General features: G+C 49.7%; 1 protein-coding gene across 1 annotated transcript in view; it reads right to left on the minus strand.

Annotated features, from left to right (window-relative positions):
* Positions 1-412: 412 nt before the first annotated feature.
* Positions 413-21,230, minus strand: part of LOC134943995 (uncharacterized) — a 101,329-nt gene continuing 80,511 nt past the window's right edge. The window contains exons 3-4 of the mRNA XM_063932542.1: positions 1,572-2,383; positions 413-657 (exon numbers count right to left, since the gene is read on the minus strand). Coding sequence (XP_063788612.1) covers positions 413-657; positions 1,572-2,383 — 1,057 coding nt within the window. The remainder of the gene's footprint in view (positions 658-1,571; positions 2,384-21,230) is intronic.

Raw genomic sequence — 21,230 nt, forward strand, 5'->3', positions numbered from 1 at the left:
CATTCCTCTTAAATGTGCTCAAGTTTTTGCGGAAAAACGCACAGCAATGGTTTTTTTTTCCCTAATTTATATTACACCTTGCAATTCAAACTCAACAAGCGTTCCTCAATTACAAATCCAATTAGTGTAATTATTGATTGTGTGCATGACCAATTAAGTCTGCAAAGAATACCTCAAGAACACTTTGTAGGCATAATTGGACATTACCATGTTTGTTTATAAATAAGTGTAATAGATGTGTAAACTGTGCCTGACATAATGTTAAATAGCATAATTTGGAGTGGAAGTTTAGTGTGTGAATGTGTGTTTACATGTTTTTTAAAACAATAAGCTAATAACTGACCTAATTTGTATGTAATTAATAAGACTAATAATGGTTTGTTTTATGTGTGTTTTTTGTAAGGTAACCAATTTATGCTTGGCAATATGCTGTTATTTTATTGCAATTAAAAACACAAGCGCTTAACTGTAAAAAATAGTATTTTATTTTTAAAACATATTTTTTTTGTTTTTTTTGTGTTTGTAATATGTCTAAACTTTCAAAAATTAAATTAACATAAATGTCCAGCCTTTCCAGGTCAGACAGCATTGCCTGCAATTGTCCCTTTAGGCTGGCCACGATGCCTGCCAGGCTTGTGGGACCTCCAACGGCACCATCTGAAATGCAGAATAAAAATAAAATTTACAACATAACTCACATTACCTATTACACCAGCAATCCACAAAGCACACTTTCATATCAAAGGAAATATACATCATGGATGTTTTAATGTAAAAACACTAGCATACCAACACCATTATGTTCATTTACTAAGATGGGAGTTCTATTTAAGATGGGACGTTGCCCATAGCAAACAATCACATTCCACATCTCTTGTAGAAGGTACTAAATAACTGAGAAGTTTATTCTGATTGGTTGCTATGGGCAACATCCAATCTTGAATAACACTCCCATCTTAGTACATGTAACCCCATGCTGGCCTTCATTCACATCTGGAGTGAAGCAGACTTGTCTTTTGTGCTGTTTGCCCTGCATCATCACACTGCAAAACAACATCTTCAGAAGGACAACATATCCTAGCATGCCCACACTCCGTGAAAGCCTGCCTTACTACCTAAGGTCAAACAGATTTATAAAATTAAATTAAAAATTTTGTGAGTGTAACTTTCACAACACAAATCATTGTGTCCTTAGCCTGGCTAACAAAGTGAAGCATGCGAGTTGAATGTGCAAATATTAGGAATACCCAGGCACAAGTGTAAAAGACCAACAACATACTAAACTCCACTCAGGTCTAACTGTTTCATTGACAACCTACCACATATAAACCCTGTTGGCCTGGCAACCCTGTCCATCTAATGAGTGTCGACCTAGAGTGGACAGCCTAAACATTGCACACATAGACACTGTACATCTAATGATACTCACATAAATGTAAATGCAACATCTATACCATGAAGTACACAAACCTTTTTCCGTGGGCCAAGATTGGCCACAGTACAACACTGCATGTATTTTAATTTTAAGTTTAAGTAGGTAACCAATACATTTTAAATGTTGAAACACTTACTCTCAGCTGCCACATGCGGACTCCCAGGAATCTCCACTGGGGCTTCTGCTGCCCATTCACTCAGTGGGGAAGGGGGCTGGATGGGGGAAGGAGGCTGGATTGGGGAAGGAGGCTGGATTGGGGAAGGAGACTGGATTGGGGAAGGAGGGATTGGTGAAGGAGGAGGGATTGGGGTGCTTTTTTCAGAGGGTGGGTCTGATTGAGAGGGGGAGGGGGGCGGAGAGGCTGTTTGGGCAACAGAGGGGGAGTGGGCCAGAGAGGGGGACTGGGAAAGAGAGGGGGACTGGGAAAGAGAGGGGGAGGGGGCCGGAGTGGTAGTTTGTCCTTCAGAGGGGGAGAGGGACAGAGAGGGATATTGGTAAAGAGAGGGGGAGGGGGGCTGAAAAGGGGACTGGGAAGAAGAGGGGGATTGGGCGACAGAAGGGGAGGGGGGCTGAGAAGGGGACTGGGAAGAAGAGGGGGAATGTGCAACAGAAGGGGAGGGGGGCTGAGAAGGGGACTGGGAAGAAGAGGGGGATTGGGCAACAGAAGGGGAGGGGGGCTGAGAAGGGGACTGGGAAGAAGAGGGGGATTGTGCAACAGAAGGGGAGGGGGGCTGAGAAGGGGACTGGGAAGAAGAGGGGGATTGTGCAAAAGAAGGGGAGGGGGGCTGAGAAGGGGACTGGGAAGAAGAGGGGGATTGGGCAACAGAAGGGGAGGGGGCTGAGAAGGGGACTGGGAAGAAGAGGGGGATTGGGCAACAGAAGAGGAGGGGGGCTGAGAACTGGCTTGGTCTGGGCTCCCAGCAGCAGCAGCTTCCCGTTGTGCTCGGTCTAGAATGACATATGTAATATTTAGGTTGTAGCATGAAAAATTTAAACCACAGCATATTCCTAACACACTGTTCTGTCCCATGTTAAAGACACAGGGGTAACATTAATACGTGTTTTTTTTGTTAAAACTAGTGATGTTGCCCATAGCAACCAATCAGATTCTACGTAACATTTATTAAGCTGCTGCTATCAGATAATAGATAGAATCTGATTGTTTGCTATAGGCAACATCCCCAGTTCTTAAAACCTCCCACCTAATTAAATTTTGCCCACTGAGCAAGTTATTGGGTTCAGTTGACAGCCTGTGTAGCAACTCTGTACAACATTCACTTTTTCAGAAGCACCTTGCTACAGTCAGTACTGCTTGCCCTAACCACACACACTGTGTCATGTTTATTCTACAATAGTTTATTATCAGTGTGCAAATTTTCACACTATCACTTAGTGAAAATAGGCACAGTTTATGCTAAAATTCTCAGTGTTATTTACTGTAATATTTAACTTACTGCGCCTACATATGTCACGGATTTGTTGGCGGAGTTCCGCCAACAGGTCCGGTGTGCGCCTGCGGAGGTCGCTCCAGCGCCTCTCAAACTGAATGATGGTCCTCCTGCTGCGGACGCGGGTTCTCAATAAGCGGCGGACCTCCGCGTAGGCCTCACGCTTTACCCTATTTGGGATAAAGGGCCCTGCGCGGCCTACGCGGCGGTCCATTACCGCTACCAGGACGCGCAGCTCGCGGCAGGTAAAAGCTGCTGCACGCATGATGGCAATGGCGTTTTCCATATATGGGCTTATATTTATAGTGTGTGGTGGCATGTGATTGGTTGTAATTGCATGGTGTCATCTGTAATAAACTTTATTGATATGTGTACATTAATGTGCAGGACAGTTTGGACAGTTTGCATGGGCGGAGATTCGCACCCGCGGACACACACACACACACACACACACACACACACACACACACACACATATCATTGAGATATGGCTGCAAATCATAAACATATAAGTCTACATATATATTTATATATATATATATATATATATATCTCCTATATAATAGCCCAGATCTGTGACTTTGTGATTCATTTGCTAACGCTGGGCGGAGTCACAACAGTCGGCGGAGTTAGTCAAATGAGTCACAGATCTGGCCAAATCTACAGTGGACTAGGAGCAGAAGCAGATAGTATGGGCATGGCACAGGCTGGGGTGCATACCTCCCAGCTTTCTGCAGGAGCTTTCTTCAGACAGAAGGAGGGACACACACTCGGCGAAAAGGGGGCGTGGCTTCACGAGAGGGCCCCATTTTCGTCAATGAGGGGGCATGCCCAGCGCTGTGAGCTGCTGGCATGCCCCCAGGGGCTGATTATGAGTCCGGGGGGGCCAGGGCACTTGAGACAGGGGAGCCCTATCTCATTGCTGTGCCTGCTGTGGGTTGGGGGCGTGGTCTAATCGCGGGACGCGAGGCCACGCCCCCTTACGCAAATTCCGTTTTTTTTTTTTTTTTTTTTAATGGAATTTTGGCCCCTCAGCTAGGGGTAAATCCAGAGGAGGTGGTCGCTCCCACCTACACACCCGCACAGGCAGAAGAAAGCAGGGAGACTGCTGCCTCCCTGCAACACCACAGACCTGCCAACACGCAGCAGCGTGTGCTGACAGTAGCACAATGCTGCCGTTGTTGCTGGCAGGACGGGGGGGGGGCTTCTGAGCTGGGACAGAGCTACTCAAGCCGGGGGGCCCCCTAAAACTTTGGGGCCAATGGTACGTACCCCCTGCCCCCCCCCCCTTAATCTGGCTCTGCTGCTGGAAACCCCCTTAATCCATACCCCCTGATGCCCCCTCTCCCTCTGTCTCCACTATTCACCGCTGCTCTGCTAAGCAGAACAGCGAGTACAGGAGCTTTCCAACTGACCCCCCCCGTTACCGCGGGACACTGCGACCCGCGGGTGGGACAGCGGGACAGACCCCAAAAAATGGGACTGTCCCGCGAAAATCCGGACATTTGGGAGGTATGGGGGTGTGTGAGGGGGTATGCCGTACAGACAGACGGGCACCGGCTCACTGTGTGCTTGACCCCCCTCCCCCCTCTCTGGCGCAGAGGAGCGTCACTTTCTGGCACACTCCACGCTTCTTAGCTGCAGTTCTGTGGGGCACCTGCCGCTGTGCAGGATCCGTACTGCCTCTGTTATCTCCAGCCCCGGCAACCCCACCGCTAGCTGCAGCGCTGCCACCCACAGTGAGGTGCGCCCAGCTCCTTCACACACTTTAGCCGGCGGGTAACGCTGCAGAAGTCCGAGCTGCTTGCAGGCTCCGACCCCCTCCTCCCTCCAGCCGCAGCATCTCCTGGGGGCTAACCAGTCACTCCCAGTCTCCCCTTACCACAGTGCCCGGCAGCTGCGCGAGGTCTGCGGTGTGTGACTGAGGAGGGGGGGAGGGATGCGGACGGGCAGAGGAAGCAGGACTCCAGCCTAAGAGAGTCAGCCATGCCAAGTCTCCACCAGCAGCAGATCCCAACAGGTTGGAGTGGAACAGTAGCAGCCAGCAGCAGTGACTCCGGTAAGACACATCTGTCTGTCACCACTGTTTTGTCCCTATTACCAATCTCTCCCGTGCCCTGTGTTCTGTCATGTCCCTGTCACCCCTGGCCTTGCCCTGCCACCCTTATCCTGGCCCTTTCACCCTTATCCTGGCCCTGTCACCCGTATCCTGGCCCTGTCACCCTTATCCTGGCCCTGTCACCCTTATCCTGGCCCTTTCACCCTTATCCTGGCCCTTTCACCCTTATGCTGGCCCTGTCACCCTTATGCTGGCCATGTTACCCTTATGCTGGCCCTGTTACCCCTATCCTGGCCCTGTTACCCCTGTGCTTGCCCTGTCAACCCTATACTGGCCCTGTCACCCCTGTCCTGTTCCTGCCACCCCTACCCTGGCCTGTCACCCCTATCCTGTCCCTGTCATTTCTGTCCTGGCCCCGTCGCCCCTGTCCTGGCCCCGTCACCCCTTTTCTGACCCTGTCACCCCTGTCCTGGCCCCGTCAACCCTGTTATGACCCTGTCACCCCTGTCCTGGCCCTGTTACTGCATACCCTCCAACTACCTTTTTGGCAGGTACAATACCCGCAGCGCCTCCAGACCTCTCCCCAATGCACCACACCTCCGCACCTTCCCCTCCCCCACACGCTGTGCCTCAAGACCCCCTACACCACCCGCGGCTCCCACTCCTCCGCCCCTTCACCACCCACAGCACCTTCAGGCCCCCTCCACCATCCACCCTTTTTTATGTCTCCCCCCACACCTGCCCCCCTCCACCCGCAGCATCTGCAGACACCCTCCTCCATCCGCGGTCCCCCCCTCACCCACCCCTCCCCCACCAATGGCACCACCGCACCTGCCCCTCCACCACCAGCAGCACCTCCGGACCTCCTTCCCTATGCGCCGCACCACCCGTACCTGCCCCTCCCCTACCCATGGCGCCTGCGGACCCCTACCCCACCCCCGGCACTCCCGCCCCTTCCCATCCCACAGCACCTCCGGAACCCTTCACCCATCCACAACATCCCCACACCTGCCCCTCTCCCACCCATGGCACCCCTGCCCCTCCCCCACCTGCAGTGCCTCCGGACCCCTCCCCAATCTGCATCCCCCACTCCTCTGCCCCTCCCCCACCCGCAGCACCTCCCGACTCTTCCCCATCCGGGCCCCACCCCCACTTCTGCCCCCCTCCACCTGCAGCATCTACAGACACCATCCGCAGTCCCCCCCGCACCCGCTACATTCTGTACATCGTGCCCTGCAGGTGCTGTTCACGCCGTCGCAAGGGGCTGCGCCTCCTTCACCATCGCACGCCCTTTCATTGTGCAATATTTAACCACTAACAAAGGAATGCAGGTAATACTTTATATAATACAAATATTGAACCCCAGAAAGGCATGCAAGGGTTAAGGGGGCGTAGCCCCTTGCGACGGTGTGAAGAGCGCCCGTAGGGCGCGATGAAGCACCTAGTATATATATATTTAAAACAACACACATTTTTTTTAGCCCTATTTTTGGGCTTAGAAAAAACACAACTAAGTCTAACAATCTGTTTACTCACCACATTTTGCTGGAACAACGAGCTACACAAAGTCACAAATTTGTGCTTTTTTAGGATCAGATGGTGTGGAATTTTTAGGGTAAACCGATGCACAAGCCAAACAGAAAATGTAAAAAAACAACAACAATTTTTGTTGTTTACATTCAAAACTACAAAAGCAATTAAAAAAAAAAAAAACATTGTAGACAACAATCTTACACAACATACATGATAAGGAGAACATTACATAAAAAACTGTACTGAAACAATATAAAATACTCGCAAAACTCACTCAGAAATGTACTCACTCAGAAATGTCCACCTTGCTTCAGTAATTTTCAGCATACACCCACACACACACAGGCTGCATGCAGGGCGTTTATATAGCCAGTGCAACAATTACTGGCCCAATTTGCATAAAATACACCTGCGCGGAATTCCGCACCGGAAAACACACGCAGCTATAAATAGCTAAACACTCGTGCATACACACATGCCACCAGCAACATGGCTACTCGTGAGCAGATGGCAGCAGAGATGGACGAGGTGCAGCAGCAGATGGCAGCTTTAGCACATAGAAGCATAGCACTGCGGAGGCAGATGCTTGACTTTGGCAATGCTGAGTTAGAAATAGCAGGACACAGTACTAGACAAACTCCATCTTCTGATACCCAGGAGTTAGGAGTGAATCTCCTGCCAGACATAGATAGTGGGGAAACTGAGGGTGATTCCGGACTAGCAGCTCAAACACAAACTACACAAGCAGCTAATGAAGAGGAAGATGGTGAGGAAGGACAGGACGATAGCTCACAGGCTACATCCAAAAAAAAGAAAAGACAGCCCGCCTTCACTAAGAGGGAGTTACGGGTTTTGGTCACACAGGCCATGCAAAAAATACATCGAGGACCCAAAAACATGGGTGCTGCAACCAAAGAGAGAATTTGGAGGGACATCACTGATTCTGTTAATGAAGTCGGCTCAATAGTCCGCACCTCGCAGGAAGTTCGAAGACGGTAAGTGTATATTGCCAGTCCATTTTCTGTGCCAAGTATTCTTAAAAAGTTAGTTAGATGTGATGTTGCCTATAGCAACCAAATGCATAACATGTGTACTATATATTAAAGCATGTATTCATAATTTTTCTCTACCTTGCCCCTATTTTTCACCACATATGTAGTTGGGCCGACTTCAAATCCCGCCTGAAGGGCAAGAGGTCTGCGGAGTGGAATGCCTCGAGGGCAACAGGGGGAGGTCCTGCTGCCACTGTGGAATACACAGATCTTGAGGAGATGGCGATGGACTGTGTGAGCTACGAGGAGGGGGTTGGGGTGTCTCATATGGACACGGACCTGCCTGAAATACTCCATGCACATGACTTGCCAGGTAAGTTTACACACATATTTGTAAAGAAATTTTTTTTAGGTTCCAAAAGTCTCATATTGTTTTTTTCTACTCTTTTTCCACTCATTCTTCTATTTAATTTGAACATAACACAGCACAGGTGGGTGAGCAGGTAGAGTCACAGGAGGGTTATGTGGCTGAGGTGAAGGGACCTAGTGTCTGTGCCAGTGTGGGACCACACATTCCATCTGTCCAGATACCAACTGGCCCCCTCACCCAACCCTCTGCTATCCCGAGAAATCCTGACTGAAATAGCCAGGTATGGTGAGAGCCTGAATGCTTTTCAGGACAGGATGCTCCGGGAGGTAAGCCAGATACCTGTCCGGCTCACTGAGCACAGAACCAGTGTGGAGCAAGGTGTAGCTCAACTCTGCCAAGGTCTGGCAGAGATCAGGCAGGGCCAAGATCAACTCGCCTCCTCCTTCCAACAACTTGCCAATTCGATTCGGCAAGGGCTCCAGGACATCGCTGTCTCCCTTGCCCACAGTGGCAGAGAGCCAGCCACATCGGCTCCCTCCCCTCCCCCTGCCCAGGAAGAACAACCCACTGGGCAGGGCCCTCGAAGGTCGCTCCGCAGACCGAGCCATGAAGAACTACATCAGGCGGGGGGAAAAAAGAGAAAGTGATGTCTCTCCAGATGGGCAGCACCCATGTTTTACATGTTGCCTCGATGTATTTTTTTATTTTGGCTTGTGTGGCCAGAATGTAGAACTCCCTCAAAGTGAAAGGTTTTTTTTATATTGTAGCCTGTGAGTTACTTGGCCCTACACCTGAGCCATCTCCTCTTCCTAGCGTGCTGTGTATGTTTGTGTGTTGGTTCCGGAATCTACCTCAGTTCCCCTAAAAGTTTAGTCTGGCTGGGGGTTCACTTAGTTAATTTAAAACATCATATTTTGTCAGAAGATGGGGTTACCATAGTACTGGGTTCTGCTATGTGCATTTTGCCACTGCCATCTGCTTGCTGCTATGTCCATCTCTGTATGTGATGCTCATTTGTAGCCATGTTGTGTTGGTGATTTTGTTTTTTTTTTAAGTAAAAAAAAATACTTTACAATTGTTTGTGTGTTTTATGAAAGGTTATGCACTCAGGAAAACTGTGCCCTGTAAACTTGAACATGGCATATTGACATTTGTGGAACAAGGGGACAATCAGAATATTAAGACAAACATTGCATATTGTAATTTAAAATCTGTATGCCTTGCACAACACTTAATTGGCCATATAAAAAACAAAAAAAAATTAGGAACTTGGGTTACTAGGGGCAACATGCCATAGTATTAGATATGGACACATATTCCCACAAAAAAAAAAAAAAAAAACAGATTAAGTCACATTAAATGTAGGCTGCATTATGTTGCTCATGTTATTTGGTATGTACAAAGGAATATGTCTATGTCGAGAAGATTTAGCTGATGTAGTTTATAAGTTTGTTTAGTCACATTTGATATTATTAAACAAATAATTAAAACATGCATTTAACATCAGTTAATTTTTATTTGTCCCAAAAATACAGTGCATTATTTGTGAGTGTGTCAGATTTATTTGTGGTAACAATACAAATGTTAAGTGGCCATATAATTGCTGTTTGTAGTATTTTGTAAGAGCAGTGTTTGGCGAGTAATTGCTCAACAGGTGAATTCAGTTGCTAATTAATTGCTAATTAGAGCAGACACACACTTGTAACAGTACTTCGCAAGTGCTGAGTAGCTGCAGACTTACTCTTCGGCTGCGTCAAGATAGCGAACATTTCTTATGTACTTTTACCATAGGATACGCATTTTTGCCAAAAACACGCCTACTGCTGGTTGTATACTCCCACACTAGCTGCCCACTTTCACGCCCATTTTGTTGGATTGCGAAGCCGTGCCTCTGCCACGCCTCCGTCACTCCCTGTTTTCGGTTATGTATTACGAGCAGATTTTCGTTTAGTAATTCTGCACAAGCGCCGTATCGCTCGTTTTGCGCATGTGTATTTCCGCTTTTGCGCATGCGCAGTTTGAGATTTTTTGCCGTTTGCGATGCGATGAACTGCTGCGAACAACTCGGAATGAGGGCCAATGACCCCAGTAAATGCTGCCCAGGGCGCTCCCCCCCCCCCCAGCGCCCTGCACCCGCATGTGCCGTTGGTGAAGTGTGTGGGAGCATGGAGCGCAGCGCTACCGCTGCGCTGTACCTCATTACTGAAGTCTTCTGCCGTCTGATGCCTTCGGCTCTTCTCATACTCACCCGGCTTCTTTCTTCTGGCTTCTGTGAGGGGGGTGACGGCGCGGCTCCGTGAACAAGCAGCTAGGCGGACCAAGTGATCGAACCCTCTGGAGCTAATGGTGTCCAGTAGCCTAAGAAGCAGAGCCCTTAAGTAAGAAGAAGTAGGTCTGACTTCTCTCCCCTCAGTCCCACGATGCAGAGAGCCTGTAGCCAGCAGGTCTCCCTGAAAATAAAAAAACCTAACAAAAGTCTTTTCTAGAGAAACTCAGTAGAGCTCCCCTAGTGTGTGTCCAGTCACTCCTGGGCACAAAGTCTAACTGAGGTCTGGAGGAGGGGCATAGAGGGAGGAGCCAGTTCAATAGTCAAAGTCTTTTAGTGTGCCCAAGCTCCTGCGGATCCCGTCTATACCCCATGGTCCTTTTGGAGTCCCAAGCATCCTCTAGGACGTAAGAGAAAATAATAATAATAACAACAACAACAACCACAAGTCCCTTACAGTGTTGTTGTGTTGTGCTGCATCAGACCAGTGGTAGTGTCCTGTCCATCAGTCATTCCAGTGACGAGGCAGTCACAGTGGTATACGCTGCTGCTATATGTCCACTGCTACAGTATTATAATAATAATATTAACAATAACAACCACAAGTCCCTTACAGTGTTGTTATGTTGTGCTGCATCAGACCAGTGGTAGTGTCCTGTTCATCAGCCATTCCAGTGATGAGGCAGTCACAGTGGTATACGCTGCTGCTATATGTCCACTGCTACAATATTATAATAATAATAATAATAATAATAACAACCACCACCACCACCAACACCACCACCACCACCACCACCAGTCCATTACACTGTTGTTGTGTTGTGCTGCATCAGACCAGTGGTAGTGTCCTGTCCATTAGTCATTCCAGTGACGAGGAAGTCACAGTGGTATACGCTGCTGCTATATGTCCACTGCTACAGTATTATAATAATAATAACAACAACAACTAATAACAACAACAACAACAACAACCACAAGTCCCTTACAGTGTCGTTGTGTTGTGCTGCATCAGACCAGTGGTATTGTCCTGTCCATCAGTCATTTCAGTGACGTGGCAGTCACAGTGGTATACGCTGCTGCTATATGTCCACTGCTACAGTATCTCCTATATAATAGCCCAGATCTGTGATTTTGTGATTCATTTGCTAACGCTGGGCGGAGTCACAAAACTGGGCGGAGTTAGTCAAATGAGTCACAGATCTGGCCAAATCTATAGGAGACTAGGAGCAGATAGTATGGGCATGGCACAGGCAGGGATGCATACCTCCCAGCTTTCTTCAGGAGCTTTCTTCAGGCAGGAGGGACACACACACACACACACGGCGAAAAGCGGGCGTGGCTTCACGGGAGGGCCCCCGTTTTCGTCAGTGAGGGGGCTTGCCCAGCGTTCTGTGAGCTGCTGGCATGCTCCCAGGGGCTGATTATGAGTCCGGGGGGCCCAGGGCACTTGAGACAGGGTAGCCCTATATCATTGCTGTGCCTGCTATGGGGTTGGGGGCGTGGTCTAATCGCGCCACGCGAGGCCACGCCCCCTTATGCAAATTCCGGGGGTTTTTTTTAAATGGAATTTTGGCCCCTCAGCTAGGGCTAAATCCAGAGGAGGTGGTCGCTCCCCCCTACACACCCACACAGGCAGAAGAAAGCAGGGAGACTGCTGCCTCCCTGCAACACCACAGACCTGCCAATACGCAGCAGCATGTGCTGACTGTAGCACATTGCTGCTGCTGTTACTGGCAGGACGGGGGAGCTTCTGAGCTGGGACAGAGCTACTCGAGCCGGGGAGACAGGGCCGGTTCAAGGGCGCTCTGCGCCCCGGGCAGGAAATGGGGCGTGGCCTAATACAAGGGGCGTGGTCAATTACGCCCCCTGTAGATTAAAAGCGCCGCTTGAATGCTGAGCGGTGCGCGGTGACGTCATCGCGCACCGCACAGCAAAAGGTCCTCTCCACGAAGGGAAACTAGACGCTATGAGTCTAGTTCCCTTCGTAGAGAGGACCTTTGCTGTGCGGTGCGCGATGACGTCATGGCGCACCGCTCAGCAAAGTTACTCTCCAGGAAGGGAAACTAGACGCATAGCGTCTAGTTCCCTTCAGGAGGCGGACGGGGATGGGGACGGCAGCGGAGGCGGACAGTGACACAGCGGGCAGCAGTGGCGGATCTTGCCACGGTGCGGCGCCCTCCGGAAGGCGGCGCCCCGGGCAAAAGTCCTGCTTGCCCGTGGCAAGATCCGCCACTGCGGGGAGACCCCTAAAACTGTGGGGCCAACAGTACGTACCGCCTTCCCCTCCCCCCTTAATCCGGCTCTGCTGCTGGAACCCCCCCTTAATCCGTACCCCCTGATGCCCCCTCTCCCTCTGTCTCCACTATTCACCGCTGCTCTGCTAAGCAGAACAGCGAGTACAGGAGCTTTCCAACTGCCCCCCGGGTGGGACAGCGGGACAGACCCCAAAAAATGGGACTGTCCCGTGAAAATCGGGACATTTGGGAGTTATGGGGGTGTGTGAGGTGGTATGCCGTACAGACAGACGGGCACCGGCTCACTGTGTGCTTGACCCCCCACATCAGCATACTCAGCAGGGTCTCTCTGGCGCGGAGGAGCGTCACTTTCTGGCACACTCCACGCTTCTTAGCTGCAGTTTTGTGGGTCACCAGCCACTGTGCACTTTCCGTACTGCCTCTATCTCCAGCCCCGGCAACCCCACCGCTAGCTGCAGCGCTGCCACCCGCAGTGAGGTGCGCCCAGCTCCTTCACACACTTTAGCCGGCGGGTAGCGCTGCAGAAGTCCGAGCTGCTTGCAGGCTCTGACCCCCTCCTCCCTCCAGCCGCAGCGTCTCCTGGGAGCTAACCAGTCACTCCCAGTCTCCCCTTACCACAGTGCCCAGCAGCCGCGAGGTCCGCGCCACGTGCATGCTATGACCCCTTCCTCCCTCCAGCCGCAGCATCTCCTGGGGGCTAACCAGTCACTCCCAGTCTCCCCTTACCACAGTGCCCGGCAGCTGCGCGAGGTCTGCGGTGTGTGACTGAGGAGGGGGGGAGGGATGCGGATGGGCAGAGGAAGCAGGACTCCAGCCTAAGAGAGTCAGCCATGCCAAGTCTCCACCAGCAGCAGATCCCAACAGGTTGGAGTGGAACAGTAGCAGCCAGCAGCAGTGACTCCGGTAAGACACATCTGTCTGCCACCACTGTTTTGTCCCTATTACCAATCTCTCCCGTGCCCTGTGTTCTGTCATGTCCCTGTCACCCCTGGCCTTGCCCTGCCACCCTTATCCTGGCCCTTTCACCCTTATCCTGGCCCTGTCACCCGTATCCTGGCCCTGTCACCCTTATCCTGGCCCTGTCACCCTTATCCTGGCCCTTTCACCCTTATCCTGGCCCTTTCACCCTTATGCTGGCCCTGTCACCCTTATGCTGGCCATGTTACCCTTATGCTGGCCCTGTTACCCCTATCCTGGCCGTTACCCCTGTGCTTGCCCTGTCAACCCTATACTGGCCCTGTCACCCCTGTCCTGTTCCTGCCACCCCTACCCTGGCCTGTCACCCCTATCCTGTCCCTGTCATTTCTGTCCTGGCCCCGTCGCCCCTGTCCTGGCCCCGTCACCCCTTTTCTGACCCTGTCACCCCTGTCCTGGCCCCGTCAACCCTGTTATGACCCTGTCACCCCTGTCCTGGCCCTGTTACTGCATACCCTCCAACTACCTTTTTGGCAGGTACAATACCCGCAGCGCCTCCAGACCTCTCCCCAATGCACCACACCTCCGCACCTTCCCCTCCCCCACACGCTGTGCCTCAAGACCCCCTACACCACCCGCGGCTCCCACTCCTCCGCCCCTTCACCACCCACAGCACCTTCAGGCCCCCTCCACCATCCACCCTTTTTTATGTCTCCCCCCACACCTGCCCCCCTCCACCCGCAGCATCTGCAGACACCCTCCTCCATCCGCGGTCCCCCCCTCACCCACCCCTCCCCCACCAATGGCACCACCGCACCTGCCCCTCCACCACCAGCAGCACCTCCGGACCTCCTTCCCTATGCGCCGCACCACCCATACCTGCCCCTCCCCTACCCATGGCGCCTGCGGACCCCTACCCCACCCCCGGCACTCCCGCCCCTTCCCATCCCACAGCACCTCCGGAACCCTTCACCCATCCACAACATCCCCACACCTGCCCCTCTCCCACCCATGGCACCCCTGCCCCTCCCCCACCTGCAGTGCCTCCGGACCCCTCCCCAATCTGCATCCCCCACTCCTCTGCCCCTCCCCCACCCGCAGCACCTCCCGACTCTTCCCCATCCGGGCCCCACCCCCACTTCTGCCCCCCTCCACCTGCAGCATCTACAGACACCATCCGCAGTCCCCCCCACACCCGCTACATTCTGTACATCGTGCCCTGCAGGTGCTGTTCACGCCGTCGCAAGGGGCTGCGCCTCCTTCACCATCGCACGCCCTTTCATTGTGCAATATTTAACCACTAACAAAGGAATGCAGGTAATACTTTATATAATACAAATATTGAACCCCAGAAAGGCATGCAAGGGTTAAGGGGGCGTAGCCCCTTGCGACGGTGTGAAGAGCGCCCGTAGGGCGCGATGAAGCACCTAGTATATATATATTTAAAACAACACACATTTTTTTTAGCCCTATTTTTGGGCTTAGAAAAAACACAACTAAGTGTAACAATCTGTTTACTCACCACATTTTGCTGGAACAACGAGCTACACAAAGTCACAAATTTGTGCTTTTTTAGGATCAGATGGTGTGGAATTTTTAGGGTAAACCGATGCACAAGCCAAACAGAAAATGTAAAAAAACAACAACAATTTTTGTTGTTTACATTCAAAACTACAAAAGCAATTAAAAAAAAAAAACATTGTAGACAACAATCTTACACAACATACATGATAAGGAGAACATTACATAAAAAACTGTACTGAAACAATATAAAATACTCGCAAAACTCACTCAGAAATGTACTCACTCAGAAATGTCCACCTTGCTTCAGTAATTTTCAGCATACACCCACACACACACAGGCTGCATGCAGGGCGTTTATATAGCCAGTGCAACAATTACTGGCCCAATTTGCATAAAATACACCTGCGCGGAATTCCGCACCGGAAAACACACGCAGCTATAAATAGCTAAACACTCGTGCATACACACATGCCACCAGCAACATGGCTACTCGTGAGCAGATGGCAGCAGAGATGGACGAGGTGCAGCAGCAGATGGCAGCTTTAGCACATAGAAGCATAGCACTGCGGAGGCAGATGCTTGACTTTGGCAATGCTGAGTTAGAAATAGCAGGACACAGTACTAGACAAACTCCATCTTCTGATACCCAGGAGTTAGGAGTGAATCTCCTGCCAGACATAGATAGTGGGGAAACTGAGGGTGATTCCGGACTAGCAGCTCAAACACAAACTACACAAGCAGCTAATGAAGAGGAAGATGGTGAGGAAGGACAGGACGATAGCTCACAGGCTACATCCAAAAAAAAGAAAAGACAGCCCGCCTTCACTAAGAGGGAGTTACGGGTTTTGGTCACACAGGCCATGCAAAAAATACATCGAGGACCCAAAAACATGGGTGCTGCAACCAAAGAGAGAATTTGGAGGGACATCACTGATTCTGTTAATGAAGTCGGCTCAATAGTCCGCACCTCGCAGGAAGTTCGAAGACGGTAAGTGTATATTGCCAGTCCATTTTCTGTGCCAAGTATTCTTAAAAAGTTAGTTAGATGTGATGTTGCCTATAGCAACCAAATGCATAACATGTGTACTATATATTAAAGCATGTATTCATAATTTTTCTCTACCTTGCCCCTATTTTTCACCACATATGTAGTTGGGCCGACTTCAAATCCCGCCTGAAGGGCAAGAGGTCTGCGGAGTGGAATGCCTCGAGGGCAACAGGGGGAGGTCCTGCTGCCACTGTGGAATACACAGATCTTGAGGAGATGGCGATGGACTGTGTGAGTTACGAGGAGGGGGTTGGGGTGTCTCATATGGACACGGACCTGCCTGAAATACTCCATGCACATGACTTGCCAGGTAAGTTTACACACATATTTGTAAAGAAATTTTTTTTAGGTTCCAAAAGTCTCATATTGTTTTTTTCTACTCTTTTTCCACTCATTCTTCTATTTGCTTTGAACATAACACAGCACAGGTGGGTGAGCAGGTAGAGTCACAGGAGGGTTATGTGGCTGAGGTGAAGGGACCTAGTGTCTGTGCCAGTGTGGGACCACACATTCCATCTGTCCAGATACCAACTGGCCCCCTCACCCAACCCTCTGCTATCCCGAGAAATCCTGACTGAAATAGCCAGGTATGGTGAGAGCATGAATGCTTTTCAGGACAGGATGCTCCGGGAGGTAAGCCAGATACCTGTCCGGCTCACTGAGCACAGAACCAGTGTGGAGCAAGGTGTAGCTCAACTCTGCCAAGGTCTGGCAGAGATCAGGCAGGGCCAAGATCAACTCGCCTCCTCCTTCCAACAACTTGCCAATTCGATTCGGCAAGGGCTCCAGGACATCGCTGTCTCCCTTGCCCACAGTGGCAGAGAGCCAGCCACATCGGCTCCCTCCCCTCCCCCTGCCCAGGAAGAACAACCCACTGGGCAGGGCCCTCGAAGGTCGCTCCGCAGACCGAGCCATGAAGAACTACATCAGGCGGGGGGAAAAAAGAGAAAGTGATGTCTCTCCAGATGGGCAGCACCCATGTTTTACATGTTGCCTCGATGTATTTTTTTATTTTGGCTTGTGTGGCCAGAATGTAGAACTCCCTCAAAGTGAAAGGTTTTTTTTATATTGTAGCCTGTGAGTTACTTGGCCCTACACCTGAGCCATCTCCTCTTCCTAGCGTGCTGTGTATGTTTGTGTGTTGGTTCCGGAATCTACCTCAGTTCCCCTAAAAGTTTAGTCTGGCTGGGGGTTCACTTAGTTAATTTAAAACATCATATTTTGTCAGAAGATGGGGTTACCATAGTACTGGGTTCTGCTATGTGCATTTTGCCACTGCCATCTGCTTGCTGCTATGTCCATCTCTGTATGTGATGCTCATTTGTAGCCATGTTGTGTTGGTGATTTTGTTTTTTTTTTAAGTAAAAAAAAAATACTTTACAATTGTTTGTGTGTTTTATGAAAGGTTATGCACTCAGGAAAACTGTGCCCTGTAAACTTGAACATGGCATATTGACATTTGTGGAACAAGGGGACAATCAGAATATTAAGACAAACATTGCATATTGTAATTTAAAATCTGTATGCCTTGCACAACACTTAATTGGCCATATAAAAAACAAAAAAAAATTAGGAACTTGGGTTACTAGGGGCAACATGCCATAGTATTAGATATGGACACATATTCCCACAAAAAAACAAAAAAAACAGATTAAGTCACATTAAATGTAGGCTGCATTATGTTGCTCATGTTATTTGGTATGTACAAAGGAATATGTCTATGTCGAGAAGATTTAGCTGATGTAGTTTATAAGTTTGTTTAGTCACATTTGATATTATTAAACAAATAATTAAAACATGCATTTAACATCAGTTAATTTTTATTTGTCCCAAAAATACAGTGCATTATTTGTGAGTGTGTCAGATTTATTTGTGGTAACAATACAAATGTTAAGTGGCCATATAATTGCTGTTTGTAGTATTTTGTAAGAGCAGTGTTTGGTGAGTAATTGCTCAACAGGTGAATTCAGTTGCTAATTAATTGCTAATTAGAGCAGACACACACTTGTAACAGTACTTCGCAAGTGCTGAGTAGCTGCAGACTTACTCTTCGGCTGCGTCAAGATAGCGAACATTTCTTATATACTTTTACCATAGGATACGCATTTTTGCCAAAAACACGCCTACTGCTGGTTGCATACTCCCACACTAGCCGCCCACTTTCACGCCCATTTCGTTGGATTGCGAAGCCGTGCCTCTGCAACGCCTCCGTCACTCCCTGTTTTCGGTTATGTATTACGAGCAGATTTTCGTTTAGTAATTCTGCACAAGCGTCGTATCGCTCGTTTTGCGCATGTGTATTTCCGCTTTTGCGCATGCGCAGTTTGAGATTTTTTGCCGTTGCGATGAACTGCTGCGAACAACTCGGAATGAGGGCCAATGACCCCAGTAAATGCTGCCCAGGGCGCTCCCCCCCCAGCGGCCTGCACCCGCAAGTGCCGTTGGTGAAGTGTGTGGGAGCATGGAGCGCAGCGCTACCGCTGCGCTGTACCTCATTACTGAAGTCTTCTGCCGTCTGATGCCTTCGGATCTTCTTATACTCACCCGGCTTCTTTCTTCTGGCTTCTGTGAGGGGGGTGACGGCGCGGCTCCGGGAACAAGCAGCTAGGCGAACCAAGTGATCGAACCCTCTGGAGCTAATGGTGTCCAGTAGCCTAAGAAGCAGAGCCCTTAAGTAAGAAGAAGTAGGTCTGACTTCTCTCCCCTCAGTCCCACGATGCAGGGAGCCTGTAGCCAGCAGGTCTCCCTGAAAATAAAAAACCTAACAAAAGTATTTTCTAGAGAAACTCAGTAGAGCTCCCCTAGTGTGTGTCCAGTCACTCCTGGGCACAAAGTCTAACTGAGGTCTGGAGGAGGGGCATAGAGGGAGGAGCCAGTTCACACCCAGTTAAAGTCTTTTTAGTGTGCCCAAGCTCCTGCGGATCCCGTCTATACCCCATGGTCCTTTTGGAGTCCCAAGCATCCTCTAGGACGTAAGAGAAAATAATAATAACAACAACAACAACCACAAGTCCCTTACAGTGTTGTTGTGTTGTGCTGCATCAGACCAGTGGTAGTGTCCTGTCCATCAGTCATTCCAGTGACGAGGCAGTCACAGTGGTATACGCTGCTGCTATATGTCCACTGCTACAATATTATAATAATAACAACAACAACCACCACCACCACAAGTCCATTACACTGTTGTTGTGTTGTGCTGCATCAGACCAGTGGCAGTGTCCTGTCCATCAGTCATTCCAGTGACGAGGAAGTCACAGTGGTATACGCTGCTGCTATATGTCCACTGCTACAGTATTATAATAATAATAACAACAACAACAACTAATAACAACAACAACAACCACAAGTCCCTTACAGTGTCGTTGTGTTGTGCTGCATCAGACCAGTGGTAGTGTCCTGTCCATCAGTCATTTCAGTGACGTGGCAGTCACAGTGGTATACGCTGCTGCTATATGTCCACTGCTACAGTATTATAATAATAATAACAACCACAAGTCCCTTACAGTGTTGCTGTGTTGTGCTGCATCAGACCAGTGGTAGTGTCCTGGCCATCAGCCATTCATGTGCCGCATATTTTGTTATATAACTCCAGAAACATAATGGAGAACAAAAATTGGGAGGATAAAATAGAGAAAGATCAAGAACCACTTCCTCCTAGTGCTGAAGCTGCTGCCACTACCCATGACATAGACGATGAAATGCCATCAACGTCGTCTGCCAAGGCCAATGCCCAATATGATAGTAGAGGGCATGTAAAATCCAAAAAGCCAAAGTTCAGTAAAAATAAGATTTTACTTACCGGTAAATCTATTTCTCGTAGTCCGTAGAGGATGCTGGGACTCCGTAAGGACCATGGGGAATAGACGGGCTCCGCAGGAGATAGGGCACTTTAAGAAAGCTTTGGACTCTGGGTGTGCACTGGCTCCTCCCTCTATGCACCTCCTCCAGACCTCAGTTAGGGAAACTGTGCCCAGAGGAGATGGACAGTACGAGGAAGGATTTTTGTAAATCTAAGGGCGAGATCCATACCAGCCACACCAATCACACCGTATAACTTGTGATAAACTTACCCAGTTAACAGTATGAACAACAACATAGCCACGGTTCAACCGAAAAACTATAACATAACCCTTATGTAAGCAATAACTATATACAAGTCTTGCAGAAGAAGTCCGCACTTGGGACGGGCGCCGCGCCCAGCATCCTCTACGGACTACGAGAAATAGATTTACCGGTAAGTAAAATCTTATTTTCTCTAACGTCCTTGAGGATGCTGGGACTCCGTAAGGACCATGGGGATTATACCAAAGCTCCCAAACGGGCGGGAGAGTGCGGATGACTCTGCAGCACCGATTGAGCAAACAGGAGGTCCTCCTCAGCCAGAGTATCAAACTTATAGAACTTTGCAAAGGTGTTTGTCCCCGACCAAGTAGCTGCTCGGCACAACTGTAATGCCGAGACCCCTCGGGCAGCCGCCCAAGAAGAGCCCACTTTCCTAGTGGAGTGGGCCTTAACCGATTTCGGTAACGGCAATCCTGCCGTAGAATGCGCCTGCTGAATCGTGCTACAGATCCAGCGAGCAATAGTCTGCTTTGAAGCATGAGCGCCAACCTTGTTGGCCGCATACAGAACGAACAAAGCTTCAGTCTTCCCGATTCTAGCCGTTCTGGTCACACAAATCTTCAAAGCCCTGACTACATCCAGGGACTCAGAGTCCTCCAAATCCCATGTAGCCACAGGCACGACAATAGGTTGGTTCACATGAAAAGATGAGACCACTTTTGGCAGAAAGTGAGGGCGAGTCCTCAACTCTGCCCTATCCACGTGAAAAACCAAGTATGGGCTTTTATGTGATAAAGCCGCCAATTCGGAAACACGTCTTGCCGAAGCTAACGCCAACAACATGACCACTTTCCACGTGAGGTATTTCAACTCCACAGTTTTGAGTGGTTCAAACCAAGGTGACTTGAGGAAACGTAACACCACGTTAAGATCCCAAGGCGCCACCGGAGGCACAAAGGGAGGCTGAATATGCAGCACCCCCTTCACAAAGGTCTGTACTTCAGGAATAGAGGCCAATTCTCTTTAAAAGGAATGGATAAGGCCGAAATCTGGACCTTTATGGACCCTAATTTTAGGCCCAAAGTCACTCCTGTTTGAAGGAAGTGAAGTAGACGGCCCAAATGGAACTCCTTCGTAGGAGCAGCTCTGGCCTCACACCAAGAAACATATTTCCGCCATGTACGGTGATAATGTTTTAACGTCACGTCTTTCCTAGCCTTGATCAGGGTAGGAATGACTTCCTCCGGAATCCCTTTTTCCACTAGGATCCGGCGTTCAACCGTCATGCCATCAAACGCAGCCGCGGTAAGTCTTGGAACAGAC

The sequence above is a fragment of the Pseudophryne corroboree genome, chromosome 7, assembly GCF_028390025.1.
Source record: "Pseudophryne corroboree isolate aPseCor3 chromosome 7, aPseCor3.hap2, whole genome shotgun sequence".
Lineage (NCBI taxonomy): Eukaryota > Metazoa > Chordata > Amphibia > Anura > Myobatrachidae > Pseudophryne > Pseudophryne corroboree.